At 39.6% G+C, this 18433-nt stretch overlaps 1 protein-coding gene across 1 annotated transcript; it reads left to right on the forward strand.

Moving 5' to 3' along the window:
• The first annotated feature begins 16424 nt into the window (after positions 1–16424).
• Positions 16425–17402, forward strand: LOC103662278 (olfactory receptor 6X1). Its single transcript, XM_008689935.1, has one exon. It carries the CDS (start codon positions 16464–16466, stop codon positions 17400–17402), a length of 939 nt encoding a protein of 312 aa, XP_008688157.1. The 5' UTR covers positions 16425–16463.
• The last annotated feature ends 1031 nt before the right edge of the window (positions 17403–18433 follow it).

Below are 18433 nucleotides of genomic sequence, written 5' to 3' on the forward strand. Positions count from 1 at the left end.
TGTGTGTGTGTGTGTGTGTGTGTGTGTGTGTGTGTGTGTGTGTGTGAAAGAGAGAGTCAGATAAGGGAGCAGGAGGCTAGCTGAGGACAAAGCATAAGCTGACACCCTGCAACCTCCCCCAGCCCCCCACACCAGGGTGGGACATGTGTGACATTCTTCCAGGAATCTCCCAACTGTCTTAATGTTAATACCTTGCTAGATGGGAAAACCACCTGAACTTGACAATGGCAAGGCCTCTGGTATCTTGTAGGTCCTCTTTAGCAAACAAAAGTTCTTTTGAAACCTCCCTTTTCCTTACTCCCCCCACCCCATAGTGTATAATCACCACTCCTCAAGACCCCAGGGCAGCAGCTCTTTCTGCCCATGGGTCCTGTCCTCGTGCTTTAATAAACCACCGTTTTGCACCACAGACGTCTCAAGAAGTCTATCTTGGTCATCAGCTCCGGACTCTACCCCACCGAACCTCACCTATATTCCACAACCACATCACGTGCGTGTATAATGAATTGTTAGGTTCATAGAATGTCACTATGTATCTTTACATAACAGCATTGCAAAGACTAGGAGCAAGCTTGCTTTCATTCAAGAGTCAGTAATTTATAGGAATTGCTCAAGGTTTCATTTATTTTAGGAACTAGAACCACACAGGATGACCTTGTTTGTTTTCTTGGGGGACTGGGGATTGTTTATCTCAGCACGCGGTGGTGGTGGCGGTGGTGTCCTTGTTCTCGTAGCCACTGCTGTCACTGAGGGCGCTTTTAACCTTGGGCGCACTGAGCACAGTCACCCCTAGTTTAACAGGGAAGGTAGCCGTTCCATTCCCGCAGCCCTCAGAAAGAATAAAGTAGAAAAGGGTTAAATGAGCCAGAACACCTGTATGAGGCAGATTTTTCCTATAAAGATATAACAAGGAAGACTTTCAGGAAAGATAGATTTCCCAGGTCATTCTAACTTCTTTTTCCTTTGTTTGAAAAACAAGCTGAAAATAAGAGGCTGAAAGGGAATTCTTCCATCATGTAAATCGTTTTGCTCCCAAATTCATGTGTTTGCAAATTGCAAATTTAACAAACGTCAAGCTTATAATGTGAGAAGCATTCTCTGGAGTGATGCAAAAGGCTGTCCCTTTGGGGAGGAGGAAGGACCCGAGGAGAAGGGCCTGAAGAGAACTGGGGGTGCCGTGAACTTGTCCCTGCTGTGGGAAGAATTTTTCCTTACGGTTGCATACACTTCCACCTCCACGCGTCCTTCGCATCCCCCCGCTTGGTCTGGCCTTTCTTTTTATCTTATCTTAGTCTTTATTTATTTTCTTGGGACAACTCTGAAGGCTTAGCTTGAGCTAACTCCGTGTGCCCTCTAGAAATCAAGCATGTTCTGTTGTATCTTGAGGCCTGGAAGGGATAGTGGGGTCGGGGATTTAGTTGCCTGAAAATATTTGGAAGGAATGTGAGAGGGGCTTAAGATGTTGTAGAGCAGATGTTTGTTGAAGCAAAAAATGTTGTTTTTAGTGACCATTTCCATGGCCCTGTGTCTGTCCAGGATTGCAACCACACAAAACACTTGGCCTAGAAGATCTTTATGCCTATTTAATAAGTCATGAGGATTAATGTACAAATAGTGTGCTTGGGAAATTAGTGAAGAAAGTGAATATTGAGTAGAGCCTTTAAGGACATAGACTTCATGTTGGGGTGAAGGTATGGCTTGATAAAGAGGAAGCTGGACGTTTCAAGCAGGGAGTATACCGTGTGCCAAAGCTACATGATGAAGTAAAGAGAAATTTTATATGTGTAGGAAATTTGATATCGATTGTGTTTAAACATTGGCTTTGAAGATAATGAAAGCAAAGAAATTTACCTGCTGGGTGTTAGTTTTCTAGGAAGTTAGGGCTGAAGCCCAAACAGCTATAGCATCAAAAATTTTGAGTGGTTCCTCAAAAATTTCCCCCAAATTTTCAAAACTATTTGAAGTTCGTGTTCCCATCACTTTTAGGATCCCTGATCCACCCTGTCGTCATCAACTCCCCTTGCCCATTTTCCTTAGCTCACTGAACAGCCTCATTGATATATTTGCAAAGAATAACTTGAAGTGTTACCCTACCCATTTGGATGTTTGAGTTTAAAGAGGGACTATAGAAGACTCAGATGATTACTCTCCAATGGTGATTTTCAGGTAGATATGGGGTAGCTGATTTTGGACAGGTGACCACCTTGCTACTGCTAAACTTCTGTCATATAGTCTGACTTGTAAGGTAAACCCTGGGTATCTCTACAATGGAAAACAGTGGTATCCTCAACCATTATAGGTTTATGGATGCTAATTCCTACCATTTACACTGAGTTTGACTAAGACTACCTGTGCACAAACTTACAGCACAAGCAAATTCAAACCACAAGGAATGATGATTCAATACAAAAATGAAAGGCGGGGGCACCTGGGTGGCTCAGCTGGTTAAGCATCCGTCCTTGGCTCAGGTCATGATCTCAGGGTTCTGGGATCAAGCCCCACATCGGGCTCCTTGCTCAGCAGGGAGTCTGCTTCTCCCTCTGCCCCTCTGCCACTCATGCTCTCTCTTACTCTCTCTCTCTCTTTCAAATAAATAAACAAAATCTTTAAAAACAATGCAAAGAGATCATTTGTCCCTACTGTTTACATATCAAAGAATCACACTGGATTTCTCTTATAAAAGTATTCACTTAGGGCCTAGTTTACCTCACAAAGTTGTTGTGATTAACTAGAATTATATAACTTGGAAGATGGGAAATAAAAAGCCCTGTGAGGGGTGCCTGGCTGGTTTATTTGGTGGACTATGTGACTCTTGATTTTGGGTCCGTGAGTTCGAGGCCCACACTGGGTGTGAAGATTGCTTAAAAATAAAATCTTTTTTTTAAAAAAGTATAAATGTTATGAATGTTTTGTCTGCTTTATATAGAATACTGTGATACTAAGTTTTTTACTACATAGGTGCTAGTTCATATTTACCTTATTTACTTTTTCTGTCAGACCAAAGGGAGTAGTAGGGATCTGTGGTTATATACAGCAGAAAGGATAGTCTGAGAAGAATGTGAAGTTGGCAATTAACATATCTTTTAAAAGAATCACAGCTGGAACAACATAAAATTTCAGAGGGCCCCAAGACATGAATATCAACCATAACTGAGCAAATGAGGCAGGTAGTACTCAGGAGCCAAGCAGGTAGGCTTGTAGCATTCCTGTAGATAATCAGCCAGTAGGAAAGGTTCCAGCCACCAGGATGGTGCTGGAGCAAGACTCCAACTCTGGGAAGGGGGCTAGGAAAAGCCCAGTTATTACAGATTTAACGTTGGGTTGGTGGGAGGTTGGGGAATGCAGAAAAAGTCTGGACCTCAGGATCCAGGCAAAAGCTCAGTCTTCAGAGCTTACTGAGACTGGAAACTGAACCACTTGATCTTAGGAGCTTACCTTCTGCTGCCGGTCAGTTTTGGTCTTTGGTCATGGGAATGGAACGAAGAATGGCATTGGAAGAGGATCAGCTAGCTGTTGGCACAGAAGCCTGCAGAAACTAGGAATGTATTTGGACCCAGCGCTTCCTTCTACGTCACAGCACCGCTCTATGGTTCCTTTTGTGCTTGGATAAATGCTTCCTCTTCTTCCGGAAATGCTATTTTCTCAAACTCAATCTCTGAAACCATTATTTCCCGGGTTGAAGTCTGTCATTTACGACCCATATGGCCTTGGTCAAGTTACTTGACCACTCTGTGCCCCAGTTTCATCATCTATAAAATAGAAATAATAATAGTCACGGTACTGCAAAGGTTGTTGTAAAGATGACAAAGACTCAATACTCGTAAGAGCATTTAGAATAGTACCCGGCACACAGTAAGCACTATGCAAATGTTTGCCTTGATGATTATTGTCTTTATTTTTTATTTTATTTTTATGTTTATACTTTTAAAAATATTCTTCATCTTTTTTTTTTAAGGGAGAGAAAACATGCAAGTGTGCATGTGGGTGGGGAGGGGCAAAGGGAGAGGGAGAGAGAGAATCTGAAGCAGGGTCTGCACTCAGTGTGGAGTCTCATACGGGACTCAACCTCAGGACCCTGAGATCATGACCTGAGCAGAAATCAAGAGGCAGATGCTTAACCAACTGAGCCAGTCAGGCACCACTTTCATCTTTTTTACTTTGAGAAATTCATACTTCCGACTTGAGTCAACTACAAATTTTGTACTTGAATTTGTAATCTCAGCTGAAGCTTTCAAAAACAGAAAACTGACGCATCAGAATAGTGTTCTGAATCTGTAAAATGTGGTGATAGCCTGATATGACTTGTAAAATTTCCTAACACTCTTTTGAACTTATAAACTATTTCTCATTTTTGTACCTAGTAATTTTTTTCAAAACCCAGAAATTTCCACAGCCATTCTGAGGCACTTGAGTTTTGAAACAAAAGGTGGCATTTCATGTTTTGAGAGCCAGGAAGAACCAAGGTTGGTTTTTTTTGTTTTTGTTTTTGTTTTTGTTTTTAGTGATGGGTGCTCGCTCAGAGAACACCCTAACATAAGTCCTTTTCCTGGTAGCTGATGGTTTAATCTTTTTAATGTTTGTGATGATGGATCCAGACTTACGGTAGCTAAAGCATATACAGTGGGAAGGCCATCTTTAAGAAAAAGAACACTAAATTGAAAACACAGATTAGGTGCAAAAATCAATATGTATTTTCAATGGGAGAGCCCTAATTAAATCCTGAATCAGGACAAAAATATATATATAAAAGACATTTTGGCAAAGTGGAAAAAATTTAATACGAACTGCATAATAAACATTATTGTGGACATGTTTTAAAAAATCAATATGTATTTTAAATGTGAGGGGAAGGGGTGCCTGGGTGGCTCAGTCATTAAGCGTCTGTCTGCCTTCAGTTCAGGGTGTGATCCCAGGGTGCTGGGATCAAGCCCCATATCGGGCTCCCTCCTCCACTGGGAGCCTGCTTCTTCCTCTCCCACTCCCCCTGCTTGTGTTCCCTCTCTCACTGGCTGGTCTCTGTTTCTGTCAAATAAATAAATAAAATCTTAAAAAACAACAACAACAATAAATGTGAGGGGAAAATAACAGCAAACTGCAATTGTAAAAAGCAACAAAACCCTATAAATATCACACAATCTGGAAAAATAACACAATATTTTACTCGCTAATGCTTCTCTTATTAGTGGAAGTTCCTGGTTTTTCAGTTTATTAAAGTAAATATTAAACTATTTTCAGCATATCTTTGATCATACAATAATGATTTTGTAATATCGTTTTCTGTAAAGAAAATGGAAAGTTAATTTAGATGTTCTCTAACATGGTTAACTGAAGTGTTTTTAATTTGTTTATGTTAGAGAAGTCATTTTTCACTTCACAATAGTCATTTCTAATAGATAAGTGATACAGTTTTGTCAAATTTATGAGAAACCTCTATAGTGCATTTTTATGCGCATTACAGAATGTACACCTGACAGTAGAGAATTTCTGCTTGAGGAGGTATTAATGAAACTGTCTGCTTACAGTTTCACATGACCAATAATAGGAAGAATCTTTCACAGACTCATTTCTTGTTCTGTGCACTTCTGGTTTTGAACATTTTACATCTCGTTTCTCCTCCATTACCCCTATTGGGGATGTATAATTAAAAACAAAATCTCCCAACCCAGAAAACCACTCCCCAAAGATAGTAGAGAAAGAAAATACTTTTATTATTAAATGAGCATTAAACCAGGATGTGATACATATCCCAGGCAATCCACTGAGATCTTGCAAAGACAGAAAGAAATCTCACCCTTTTATATAACCAAGAAAACACAATCCATTCCATACATACTCTCAAGATGAACAATACTGGTCCTCAAGTAAGAGGACTTGACAGCACAATTTGCACTGAGTTTATCTTAGACTCATCTGGTAATTGGAGTGACCATCGGTGTTAGCTAATTAGCTTTATCAGGGGAAGAAAAATCTTCTTACATCTTTTTGACAGGAGATAGTTTTGTAACTTGGAGTAAGGTACCCAAGGAAGTTAGGCTCCTACCCTCCCACAGAAACTGTGAGAGCATTATTACCCCTATTGTTTACATTTCAAAGGGATAGGTCTCAGGTCCTTGAGAAAGACATTTCTGAGTCATAAAGCTGAGAAGAGGCTTATTTAGCTTCTAAAAAATTTATACACATTTCAAAGAGACAAAGAAAGAAGTTATAATTCAATGTTTTCTAAAGTAAATACCCCATAAATGGGAGAAGAGAGAAGTCCCTTCCCTTGTTTTCAACAGGGAGAATTAAGCCTCTTGTTTTTTATGTTTTATTTATTCTTACACCACATATTCTGGTGCTTGCTAGAAAAATCTAGCAAGCTAGAAAAGAACAGTCCTGTTCTTTCAGGTCATGACATCCAAGTGAGTCAGCCTGGTGAATATTCCCAGAAACAATTCCTACAGCCATTTGTTTCCGTTGTAACAAAGTTCCTCATTTAACCCTGGTCTTCTCATTCCCAGAGCAAGCAAGCACCCTGGGACAGGGCAAAGATCACTGGATCAGGAGAGTGGACAAGCATGGCTTGTCCTGTATTGGGAACATCACTGTCTCCTTGTCCTGATAAGCCAACCCGACCTACCAGATTTCTCACATACGGTGATTTTTTTTCTCCTCAGAGTTTACAGATTGCTTCTCTGTAATTCACTTCATTCAGGGACCATCTCAACTTCCAAATATATTTACAAATATTCCAATTTTGAAGGGGCTTTGAACTGTTTCCCGTTATAGCTCCCAGACCTGAATCACATCAAGATATATGATCTAACAATTTGATTTAAATATCCCAATATTATAAGACAGATGAGAAGTTTGCTGAATATTATATGACAAAAGGTTGGTGAAGTCAAAACATATAGATGAGTTCAGTAGGGTTTTATTATATTATTCCACACATGGACCTAAAGAATTCTCATTTAAACAAGATGTCTAACTGAATGTATTTTAGTCATTATTGGGACTGGCCAGCTTTACATAAAAGAAAGAATAAGTTATGAAAAACTGAGACCTTCCCTTCAGGAATAAAAGACAAGGGGAAGGGGGAAGAAGGAGACAGAGAAGACAAGAATGTGTAGTCATAAAAGGCAGGAGAGAAGAGCTTTCCAAAAAAGAGGTAGTCAGTGGTACTGACTACTACAGGTTGTTTTGGGGGGAAAAATGCACTAAGAAAATCCTTTCAGATTTGAAAGATAATTTAAAAATTTAAGAATGATCTTGGGTATATAAATTCAGTAAATTATGAAGTGGAAACTAAACTTCAGAAAACTAAAGATGGACAAACAAACAGAGGTGATGTTACATATTATTTAAGAAATTTTGCAGTAAAATAAGTCCAAGACAGCTAGGACATCAAAATTTTGTTTTGTTTTGCTTTAAAACAGAGAATTGTGCCTTCTTAAGGAAGAAGGCAAGAGTTAATTTGGTGAGGGAGAAGGGAGGTACTGTAGCCAAAGAAAGTAGACTATTGGATGAAGGATGTTCTGAGAGATGACAAGAAAAGAGTATCAATAATACTAACAATAAAACCAATACTAACAATAATAACAGCACATATCTAGAATATGTGATTCTTCTTTTCACTTCTGCTGGAGAAAAATCTTCCTTCTCTAAGATCAGCATCTGTTCCCCTCCTCATACCGCCTTCCTTGCTTTTGAACTATCTCATGTCTCTTCGATTATGAATAAATCATCTGTTGGGTGCCACTGCACTTTCAAATTTCCATTCCATTATTTTGGAAGAATCCAATAAGCAACAATGACAAAATAATCCTACTAGACCAACCTTCCAACCACAAACACATAAGAAAAACTAGGAAAAAAAAAAACATGACACAGCTATTTTCAGGCACTGGACAAGAGCTCAAGGATGGAGATCCATGAAAGAAGGGAAACAAATTAGTTGAACGTTAAAATAGCCAGGGCTCTCCACCTGGAGGGGTCTGTTGGACAACACTGGAGGGCAAACCCAAGCAAGGCACAGCAGGTAGAGGAACAGAGTTCAGAGTTCAAAGAGACTAAAGCAACTTAGGGGCAGAATATGAAAAAGAAAAATCTCCAGAAATCTGCAAAGGAGTGTGTTCTAGGTTATAGCTGAAAATAATAAGCTGTACACACATGCACAGGTTGAGACTCCACAAGCCCAGGCAAAGAACAACTATGAGAGAAAGAACAGCTACTGGGGAGGTGAATACTGAACAAAAGAGCTTGCAGAGAGTTAGATGTTTGAGATCCAAGCAATCAGAATGGAAGCACCTCATTGAACACCCAGTGCCTTAGAAACTCTATGTTTTAGCAGTAGAGAGAAATTAGCTCTAAAATGAAGCTTACTCCACTGTGACCCAACAAAGCTTCAAAAGAAAATCTTGAAATAATCAGGTTAATTTACAAATAAATTGACAGTTTGTCAGTACCAACTACAATACTCTTTAAGGAAAGAAAACAAGACACAGAATTCAACAAGAATCATAATGTCCAACATCCAACCAAAACTTACTAGACAAAAATAAAAAGGAAATGTGATCCAAAATGAAAAGGAGTATCAGTCAATAGGAACACATCCAGAAATAACAGAGATGATAGAATTATGATAGAATTATCAGGCAGAGAATTTGATATCGCTATGGTAAATATTTTGTAAGATTCTTTTTTTAATGTGAACATAATGAGGAAAAAAATGGAAGATTAAAAAATACATAAATGTAACTGAAGAGCATATAGAGCTGAAGTGAAAACTTTACTAAATGGGTTCGATAGCTGTTTAGACTTCACAAGAATGAATTTGAAGACTAAGTATAAAAACTATCCAAACTACATGTCATAGGAATAAAAACTAAACATAGTAATAAAAACTAAAAACAAAATAAATAGAGCTTCAGTGGCTTTTGGACACCACCCAACAATCTAATGTGTGTATAACTGGAGGATAAAAAAAAGGGTGAGGGCAGAAAAAAATATTTGAAGAAAAAAATTCAAAGACATAATGACAAAAATTTTTCAAAATTGGATGGAAAATATAAACTTACCTGTTCACAAAGCTTGAGAAACACCAAGCAAAACACACAAAACAAAATTACATCTACACGCATCATAATTAAATTTCCAAAAATCAATGATAAAAATTGTTATCAGAAATTAAGGGGTGCCTGGGTGGCGCAGTCGTTAAGTGCCTGCCTTCGGCTCAGGGCATGATCTCGGTGTTCCGGGATCAAGTCCCACATCAGGCTCCTCCTCTGGGAGCCTGCTTCTTCCTCTCCCACTCCCCCTGCTTGTGTTCTCTCTCGCTGGCTGTCTGTCTCTGTCAAATAAATAAATAAAATCTTTAAAAAAAAATTAAAATACTCACCACACACACCCACACATTAAAATACATGTTATATAAATATGGAAAGATACATAATACATTGCTTATGTCTCATGAGAACCATGCAAGTCAGAGGACAATGGAACAATATCTTTAAACTGCTTGGGCTTGGGGCTGGACTGGAATAAACTGTCTAGAATTCTTTATGCAGTAAATATATCCTTCAAAATGAAAGGCATGTAAATAATTTTCACACAAGCAAAAACAGAAAAATTTTTGCTACAAGACCTGCACTACAATTTTTACTACGAGACCTGTTAAAAATTAACTCAAAATGGGGCATCTGGGTGGCTCAGTCCATTAAGCATCTGCCTTCAGCTCAGGTGATGATTCCAGGGTCCTAGGACCAAGGCCCTCATTGGGTTCCCTGCTCAGCAGGGAGCCTGCTTCTCCCTCTCCTGCTCTCCTGCTTGTGCTCTCTCTGTCAAATAAATAAAGAAAATCTTTTTAAAAAATTATTACTAAGCCACGAACAGGGGAAAAATCTCATTTTTTTATCTCACAAAGGACTCATATCTAGAATAAAGAAGTTATGTGACAATAATAAAAGGAAAATTAATCTAATTTTTAATGAATAAAATATTTAAATTAATTCTTCACAAGAAATAAATATATGAAGTCAATAAACATATGAAAATTTGCTCAATATCACTAGTCATCACAGAAATGAAAATTAAATTAACAATGAGAAAGCCCTACCCATACAATAATGCCTTTTTTTAATTGACAATAACAAATATTGATAAAACGTGGAGCACCTGGAACTCTCGTATGTTGGTTGATGGGACAACAAAATGGTGAGATCTCACTGGAGAACAATTCGGCTCTTTCTTAAAAAATTAAACATACACTTACCTCATACTCAGGAAATTCATCTAACATTTATTCGTCTAAAATAAATAAAAACATATGCTCACAAAAAGATTCCTCTTTGCCCCGGCTTTATTCATATAATCAAAACTGAAACCATTCAAAAGTTCATCAACCACTAAACGAATAAATAAGGTGTGGTATGTTCATGGAATATGGAATGTGCAGGGAAGGAAAACTTTCCCTCTCTTCCTTTCTAGTTTCTTTGGCTAGTCTAATAATTGAATTGACTTAAGACAGACTAAGAAGAGAAAAAAAAAAACAAATTTTAATCTTGTATGTACAGGAGCTCATAAAAATACGAGATGCAAAGAAGTGACCAAACAAGGCAGCTTTTATATCTTTTAGATAAAGAAACAATAAATCTGTGAGGAACTGACAAGACAGAGAAGTTTGGGCTTGGGGAGGTCAATTGGTAAAGTAACAATGATTGTTTTTATAGCTTTCTTGGCCCTAAATTCTCTATCTCTAGTGATAAGAATGTCTCTCTTCCTCCTGGTTCAGGGAGGGTATACCTCACATGGGAGGTTTGTTTCCTGCTTTCAGGGAGACAAGGGAAGTTCAGAGTGTCCTTCTTACACTGGCCACTTCTCAAGTCATTTTAATTTTAAATAATCGATATACCAATGTGTTATATTTGGGGGCAGCCTGCCCTGAACCGTATCAAATACTACTCAGCAATCAGAAGGAATGAACATTTTATATTTGACAATAGGGGCGAATCTCAAAAATCATTTGCTAAGTGAAAAGCATTTAGACACAAAAAAAATACAGATGGTATGATTTCACTCATATAAAATCATACAGAAGTCAAGCCTCATCTGTAGCCAAAGAAATCAGAGCAGTGGTTGTAGGGGTGGGAGGGAAGGTGTTGAGGTAGACTAACTGAAAGTGGGCACAAAGGAATTTTTGGAGCGCTGAGAACATTCGAAATCTTAATTGAAGTGGTGATTCCGTGGATATACACATCTGTCAAAACCCACTGAACTGTGCATTTTATTCTATGCAAATTATACCTCATGAAAGTTTTTTTTTTAATTACAATTCCAACTCTATTTTCTCATTTTGCAGAGGGTTCCCCAACGAGTTATGCTTGCTATATCCATCAACTCTCTGTTGACCCCCAAGAGTTCAAAACCCCATCTTTTCACTTATCACCATAAGATAATTTACCCAAAAAGTCGTACAATTCTACGCCATTCACTCGTGCACTTGTGCATACCTGGCCACTTGTCACATTATTCCTTGTCATAAATTTCCTACCCTTGATTCAACTTAGTTCAATCAAGGATCCCATTTACTTAAGAAACCACTGATTTTAATTCTTGCAGAAACTGAGAAATTCAAGATCTAAAACCCAGAAAACCACGGAGTCTCCAATTTTGATTAATTATCTCAGGAGGGGAGGGATGATTGGTCCCAATTAGAATTTAGAAAACTGCCAGTGTCCCACCTTGACTTATGAATAAACTTTTAGCGAGACTTTGTTTTCTCCTGGGAGTCTCTGGAGCACATCTATGGAGACTGATGTCCCAGAGGAAGCCAGGCAAGTGCCCCACTAACAAACTGCTGTGCTGAGAGAAGAAATCTTGACCTAGTGTGAACTGATCTATTAATCACTTTCAACACAATTCTCTTAAACACTGAAGCAATCTTGCTATTTCTTGAAAGCTTTATGAATGGAATTCAGCAATGCATAACAGCACTCATCTTAAATTTTAGAGAGATTCATTTTCCTGGTACAAAAAAGAAGGAAATTTTCTGTTTCAATTCTGTGCATTTATAAGAATATCTTTCCTTTCCTTTCAGTTCTCTCGTGGATAAGGAAGCACCTCAGGACCAGAAGTGTTTCCCTGGGAATCATCAGTGCTGTGAGTAGTGCTTTGCTACAGAGAAACAAAGAGTACCATTCTGGGTGAAGTGTTGCTCTTCTGTAGAATGAATAGACACGGCTAGCCTTGATGCCCCGAAGCCTTGAAACAAATTCCAGTTAATGCATCTCGGGCTCATATAGAAACGTCATAACCCTGACGGGACTTGGACCAGCAAGCGTCTTAATTCACTGCATTTTACCCACGACCAGCGATCCTTGGGGTGAATTTCAAACTGGCTGCCTTTCTGTGCACTCCAGTTTTGCACAGTTCCCCAAATAGTGATTCTTGATGCACTTCCCTTTGTGCAACTTATAGAGTATAATCCAGGTGCCTCTGTACCTGGGTGAACACTATTGGCATCTTCAAATGTACAACATGATCAAAGTCTTGAAAAATTGAAATTGTCAGCAACAGGTAAAAAAAAAAAAAAAAAGAAGAAGTAAACAAACAAAGGATGAGGCTTGGGACGTATTGCCTTTAGCCCAGACTCAGAAAAGATATATGTTAATACCCTTCTACTTTTCTTTTTCTTTTGAGACAATGAAAAGTTCAAGAAAAATGAAGGATGCTTGATTGCCACAACATAGCTCAGGAAAAAAAAAAAATGATTCCACTCTACCTCAAACCATTGAGCATCAAGTGGGTTAAGAAAGCTCTCTGTACTCTGGGCAGTCTGGAGACCAGGGAGAATAACCAGAACACAGTAAGAAACATGAAGCCTGATTAGGGAAAGATGGAGCAGAAAGGTCTGCACGCAGCAAAATTTACATAAAAGCTGGAAGCAGCAGCGGACTTGGAGACAAATTATTTAGCAAACAGTCCCTGTTATGTCTCCAGCCTTTGAAATATAACAGTAGCATTTTATAAGCATATACATGTATCAGTCTACATAAACTCATAGGTAACTGGGGACACAGTGTCAACAAACTATCCATTTATATAATCCTTCAGAAAATCTCTTTTGAGGGCTTATTTTATGCCAAGCCCATGCTTAGGCCCTACAGATATTATTGCTGCCCTCAAGGCCTTAGAGTTTGTGGAGGAAGCCAAACAAACTATAAATACAATTTTGTAAGCATTCAGAAATGGAAATGCCCAGGGGGTCACGGTGCGGGGGTAGGTAGGAGTCACACCGGAGCTAGACTGGAGATGGGAAGTCAGAGGAGGCTTCCCGTGACATGGCTCCTCGGCTGGGGTCTAGAAGTCAGATAGGACTTAGCCAAATGCTGGAGAGATTGGGGGGGGGGGTTAGGCCAAGGTAACAGCATGCACAGTGATTAAGTGACGAGAAGATGGCACCTTCAGGCAGCCAGAGCAGGGGCCAGCAAACTGTTGCTGTAAAGGGCCAGCCTGATCATGAGTATTTTAGGCTTTGGGGGTCCTAGAGTCTCTGCCATCTGTCCTCAACTCTGCCATCGTAGCACCAAAGCATCCACAGGCAATAGGTAAACAAATTAGTGTGGTTCCAGGGAAATCTTATTTACAGAGAGTCAGCCAAACTCTAAACTTGGGTAACTCAATAAGCACAGAGCGTGAAATGGGGAAGGAAAATGGCAGATCAGGCTGGAAGATCAGGTGAGGTAAGACTCGATCATCAACACCTTGAATGTCGCACCAAAGAGTCTGTATGCTACCACCCTCAAGGTTCCGAGGAGTGACGTGGTCAGAATTGCATTTGAGAAGGACCACTCTTGCTACAGTTTGAAGCATGGATAGGAAAGAGTATGACAGATCAGGGGACAGGGAGTTCAGTTAGGAGGCTGTCCTGATCCTAATGAAAGATAATGACATGAACAAAAATAGCCTCAAAGAGACAGAAGGAACAGATTAGAAAGTAAGGAGGTAACACGAACAGGACAATTCCTGATTGCTATGGGGAGATGAGGAGGAACGCCATATGACCCTCTATGTCGTGACTTCTCCGAAGGAAAAGAAAAAGAGTCTAGACTATATAGTTAAATCTGGTAAGCATGTCGACTGCAATGTTTAATCCAGTATTTTAACTTTATCCCCTTAGCTTCCTAAGGTTACTTTCCTGTCTTTCTCTGAATATTGCTTTTACCTGCTAACTCACGCCATCTGACCTTTCTCAAAATCTCACAAAACTTCACATGCACTCACAACCCTAGTCTAGTTGGCGGTCCAGACAGTCGACACCATTGCTGGGACTCCTGGATCCTCGTGGTGCCAAAGCCAAGTCATGGTCCCTTACAAAAGTACGCAGAGTCTCTATCTCCTTGTATATGCCTTGCTTTGTCACTGGATACATAACAGCTCTGTCTGTGACCAGAATCTCAACGGAGCCCATTCAGTTACCACCTGCAGGCTCTTCCTCCATGAAGCATAGATACATGTGTACGTGTGTTGCCGAGAAAGGTGACACCGTATTTTCCACACATACACATATGCACAAATTCGCAAACTCCCTGACTCAAAATTCTCTCCTCCAAAAGTCTCATGAACCCATCGTGACTTACAGGAGGCCTGCCCCACCTGTTAGTTTATCAGAAGTGTCTGGACCAGCCCAACTCCCAGCTCCAGCTCCAGCTCCAGCTCCAGCTCCAGCTGAATTCTCTGCTTTAGTTCTAGTTCACAAACTTCAGGCCTTGTCTGGAATGCATTTTCCCTCCCCACCCCACTCTCTTTTCGTATTGAATGCCTCTAGACTCAGCTTAAGCATCTCCTTCTCTGGAAAATCTTCTCTAACCCCTCCCCAGGCTGAGTAATGGGTCTCTCTGGGTGTCCCCAAAACAATCTGTGTACAACTCTATACTGTCTACTCACTGGGTTATGTTGTAATTATCATACACGGTCTCTCTCCCTATTTAAATGATAAGCTCCTTAGTCCTCTAGGAGGACTTGGAACATAGGAGCTCTCAGCAAATGCTTATGGAATATACAGGTTTAATTCCCCCAATTGTGGAATGGTTAGCCCTTAGAAATTTTGTATTAAGCAGGACAGACTGCCACTCCCTTCTGAGTAGGGAATGAAGATAAATCTGTTTCTACCCCATTCTGAGGGATTCGTGGCTGGCAGTACTGACCATCAGCAGAAATTCAAATACTTCTCTGTCTCTTATAGTCTCATGGGAAATAACGGAAGCTTTTGACTTAATAGGCAAAAAAATAATCTTTTCCTGGTCTAGAAAAGAGGTGGGAGGAAATGGAAATATTTTTCTCCTCTAGGCTCTCAAAGATTTCTTGTTCTCTCGTATGAGGATAGAACGAAGCCACATATCAATGAACCATGAGCCGCCTCTTTCATGCGAAGTTTCCCACACTTTGAAAATGGGGCAATTCATTTCATAGCAATTTACCTTACCCACTGCAAAGAAGAACCATGTGGAAGAATATCTTCAATAAGAGAGGAAGTAGTGTTACTGTTTTCCAGTGAATTTTAAGAGAACAGAAAGAAAGTTCTCAACCTATGAATTTGCATATGCAAATAAGAATGCTTTGCTTGGTATGGAAAGACACTTAGTCATAAAGGAAGGCTTTGGTAGGGATGTGCTTTCCAGGACCCAGTTTGTTATCTCAAGCATTTGCTAGCCTTTTTACTTTTTTAGTTTCATGTCTATGGATCTTTATCCAGTATACGGTGATTAGGTACTTCTGCATATTAGGCCCTAATTCAGCTGGTCTTGGCATTTTGAATTAAAGCTTAGTACATTTTCCTACTTGCTTAGCAATTTTATTCATTTCACTTGAATGTTTTTTAGTCTCCTTTGTTAAGAGTCTGAATTAGAATTTGGAAGCGGATTCTTGAGAAAAACATCTGCTCTATTATCAAAGTTGTATTTCACCGCTAATATATAACAGCAATGATTTTTACTTGTATAAATACACACAGAGAGATGGGGGGATTGTAAAATCAGCTTTCTTAAACATACTTGTAATATAAATCAAGAATTTCTTTTGGAATATAATAGGGGGGTGTGGATTATTTCTTATGAACCCACAGCGCAGTTTTTGCAGATATACCATTATATACACTTCTAAAAATCATATGGATTATTGACAGTTAAACCATGTTGCAGGGATTATTCTCATAGCTGTATATGGGTGGAAAAGTATTTTTCCACTCATCAAGTGTACTTGGCACTTTCAAAGTCCATTAAAAGATGGTTTCGCTGGCAAAAGGACAAGCCCAATCCTGAGTAAGAAAGGCGTGCTGAGGACATATGTGTGTATGCAAAGGAGGGGGAGTGTCCTGAAGGACCTTAAATAGAATCAGAATCCTCCTTTTTTGTGTCCACCGTGTGTTTGAGCATGAAATTTGATGAAGCTACTTTCTTGCTTGTCTTTCTAGAGTATCAAGGGACATGAGAAATGGCACGACAATCACAGAGTTCATCCTCCTAGGCTTTCCTGATATCCAAGGACTACAGATCCCTCTCTTTATAGTCATCTTTTTCATCTACATATTAACCCTTGCAGGCAATGGGCTCATAATTGCCATTGTCTGGGTGGAGCCTAGGCTACAAATACCAATGTACTTCTTCCTCTGTAACTTGTCCTTCCTAGAGATCTGGTACACCACCACAGTCATCCCCAAACTGTTGGAAACGTTTGTGGTGGCAAGAACAGCTATCTGCATCCCCTGCTGCCTACTACAAGCCTTCTTTCACTTTTTCCTGGGCACCACTGAGTTCTTTATCCTCACCGTCATGTCTTTTGACCGTTACCTGGCCATCTGCAAGCCCCTTCGCTACCCCACCATTATGACCACCAACCTCTGCCTGCAACTTGCCCTCAGTCCCTGGCTGGTAGGCTTTACCATTGTCTTTTGTCAGATGCTGCTGCTCATCCAGTTGTCCTTCTGTGGCAACAATGTCATCAATCATTTCTACTGTGATGTTGGTCCCATTCTGAAAGCAGCCTGCTCAGACACAAGCATTCTGGAGCTCCTGGGTCTTTTGGCGACAGTTCTGGTGATCCCAGGGTCACTCCTCTTCACGATGATTTCTTATATCTATATTCTGTCCACCATCCTACAGATCCCTTCAGCCACTGGCCGACAGAAGACCTTCTCTACTTGTGCCTCTCACCTGACAGTAGTCTCCCTGCTCTATGGTGCTGTTTTGTTCATGTACCTGAGACCCACAACACACTCTTCCTTTAAGATTAATAAGGTGGTGTCAGTGCTAAATACTATCCTCACACCCCTTCTGAATCCCTTTATTTATACAATTAGAAACAAGGAGGTAAAAGCAGCCCTAAGGAAGGCAATGGCTTGTCCAAAGACTCATCATCCACAGTAAAACATGCAACACGTCGAAATGAACGCAAGGCAGATATGAAAATTACACGTGAAAGAGGACCGTGGAGAAGATAAAGATGTAAAAGCAAACTACGATGGTTAAAGTCTCCTGTAAGAATTCGTTATGTATAAATGAACCAGGAGTCCTTCAAAAGAAATAAACTCATTCTCCAACAAGGAAATCCCAGAATACCTTCAGATGCATCAAGTAGAAACCACAAAAGTCAAGGACAACTGTCAGTAACTTTAAAAAAAATGTAAGGATCTTGTCTCCTTCTTTGTTTATAATAACTCTCCTTGCCTCATTTCCTTGTCAAAGGCATAAACCATCCCACGCATTTTCTCAGTACTTAGTTTCTTCACTGTAGAAATCCCTTGTAGGCTCCTAATCAATTCTAATGGGTCTTTCAAAAATGTTTTAAATAAACCAAGTTTTTGTTTGATAATATGTTAATAAGGGGACTTCCATTTTAATAGAACACAAATGTCTACATACACCTAAATGTATTTATTCCCAGGTAATACCAAAACTTGAGGACATCATGTGAAAATTTCCAATTGGATTAGGCCAGTTCCTACGCTTCACCCGAGGTAGGCCAGGTGCCTAGGAAACCAAAAGAAGTCTGAGAGCCAATATAACTATGAAGGCTTTCTTGCTGGAAAACTCAGCCCCGAGGTTACATTAAGGACAGGGCTTGAATGTAAGGTTATCCTGTAAGGTCCCTCAAGGCAAAGACAAACCCATTCATTTAGCCATGTTCTCAGGCAAGACATTTGCCAGAAAAAGTTTTCTACAGAATGATGATGCAGGTGAGTCAGAGTTTATAATAATAAGTATTATATATGCCCCTCTTCCCAAGGCACAGAAAGTCTATCATTAAAAGCCCATTAAACTGTGATTTAAAAAAAAAAAGGATTATTGCGCATTCCTTTTAATATTAAATTGAAAATTGCAAGAGCAAAACACAGTGTAATGAGGTGAAAATGTTATTATCTCAACTGTCCGATCTGATTTTATCTTCGAGAGGAGCT

The sequence above is a fragment of the Ursus maritimus genome, unplaced genomic scaffold (genome assembly GCF_017311325.1).
Source record: "Ursus maritimus isolate PB19 unplaced genomic scaffold, ASM1731132v1 scaffold_16, whole genome shotgun sequence".
Lineage (NCBI taxonomy): Eukaryota > Metazoa > Chordata > Mammalia > Carnivora > Ursidae > Ursus > Ursus maritimus.